The sequence below is a fragment of the Juglans microcarpa x Juglans regia genome, chromosome 3S (genome assembly GCF_004785595.1).
Source record: "Juglans microcarpa x Juglans regia isolate MS1-56 chromosome 3S, Jm3101_v1.0, whole genome shotgun sequence".
NCBI classification, from domain to species: domain Eukaryota; kingdom Viridiplantae; phylum Streptophyta; class Magnoliopsida; order Fagales; family Juglandaceae; genus Juglans; species Juglans microcarpa x Juglans regia.
The window spans coordinates 23,672,309-23,673,976 of NC_054599.1; the positions used below are offsets into that span (position 1 = coordinate 23,672,309).

General features: G+C 38.1%; 1 protein-coding gene across 1 annotated transcript; it reads left to right on the top strand.

The window, feature by feature from the left end:
- LOC121257242 (auxin-responsive protein SAUR50-like) lies at positions 1 to 714 on the top strand. The gene has a single exon (XM_041158189.1). The coding sequence runs from the start codon at positions 109 to 111 to the stop codon at positions 421 to 423; it is 315 nt and encodes a 104-aa protein (XP_041014123.1). The 5' UTR covers positions 1 to 108; the 3' UTR covers positions 424 to 714.
- The last annotated feature ends 954 nt before the right edge of the window (positions 715 to 1,668 follow it).

Consider the following 1,668-nt stretch of genomic DNA (forward strand, 5'->3'; position numbering starts at 1 on the left):
CCCACCCCTTCCATCACCACCACCTCCACTTCACCGATCTCTTATCTCTTTACCTTAGCTTCCATCTCTCTCTTGTCCGAGACAACCATTTGTCTCAAAACTTTCGAAATGGCCATTAGAATATCAAACAAACTTCCTCAAACCGCAGTTATCAAGCAAATCCTCAAAAGATGTTCGAGCTTGGGAAAGAAGCATGGCTACGACGAGGATAGCTTTCCCCTAGACGTCCCAAAGGGCCATTTTGCTGTCTATGTTGGTGAAAATAGAAGCAGGTACATTGTCCCAATCTCATTTTTGAGTCACCCTGAGTTCCAGTGCCTCCTCCACCAAGCTGAAGAAGAATTCGGCTTCGATCAAGATATGGGTCTTACCATTCCCTGCGAAGAAGTCGTTTTCCGCTCTCTAACCTCCATGCTTAGATGAAAGAAGATGATCGATCAACTAGTACTTGATGGGTTTTCTTGGAGAAGATGGCTAAGATGAAGCAGGAAAACTTTCTGCTTCTCTTTTTTTTACATCTCTCTCCATTTCTCGTTCATGTTCTTTCTTTTTTTTGGCCTTCATTTTTTGTTAGGAAGCCATTTGGTTTTTTATGTTCGATGACTCTAACGTATGAAGATGTATAAAGGTTGAGATTTTCCTCACAGTGGTGGGTGTTACGCCCTGTGAGAGGAGTTGATGTTTAATGGAAGCAAGGGTGATTTGCCTGTTTAACTTTTCAAATCTCTCTCTCTCTCTCTCTCTCTCTCTCGATAATATGTCCCGTAACTTTAGCAAAAACGAGATCTTGAGTCAAATCGAATGGAGAGTATGTAAAATGCTTTATAATAAATGGTGGATTTGAAAGGAAAGCATTCCAACACTAAACAGAATAGCTTGTTAAAGAATGAGGGGTACTTATTATTATTAGATTGAGGTTTTTTCTTCTTTTTTTGGCTAGATTAGGCTTTGATTTCGGAGTGCCCCGATATGAAAAGTTTGTCGCTTTTGAAAAGCAAAAATACAAAAAGAAACAAATGGACATCAAACAGTGTGAAGAATCATTACACATGATATAGCTACCGTATATGCAATGCATGGGATGAACGGAATAGTAACTGACAGTATACTAGAGATGATGACACAAGAACTAATGAACCGATCGAGTGATCGTGAAGGAGCAAGATCATAGGTACCATTTCCAAAAGGTACTTGCTCAGTGTTGCTAGCCATGATAGGCCTACTGAGATGGATTTTCTTGGAATCTAGGGCTATGTCAAGAAGGTCCTCAATGTTCAGAGTGAGTTCATGAAGATCAGGTTGAAGCATTATCTTGAGCATGGTTGATATTTTTTATAAAATTGAATCTTTGAAACTCGGTTATCTTTCCTTTGTCTTTGGATCTATTATGCATGCAAGTGGAATTATTGGAGTTAAGCATTTGTTTGTACTTGGAGATTGCTTTCGAGATAGATGCGTGGTTAAGTACTGATCAGGTTAAGTACTGATCAGATTCACTTGGGATGGTCTGAATGCACTGGAATATCTGCATTGAGAGAGACTGATCAGCCCTCAATTCTAATTTAAAAATGCTACGGTTACGAATAGATCTTATAAAAGTAAATTCATAAATTAATATGATTTTTTATAGTACATTATATCTATTTTATAATAAAAATAACTCTACAA

Coding starts and splice junctions, on each gene's coding strand:
- LOC121257242 (XM_041158189.1), top strand. CDS start 109: ATGGCCATTAGAATATCAAACAAACTTCCTCAAACCGCAGTTATCAAG.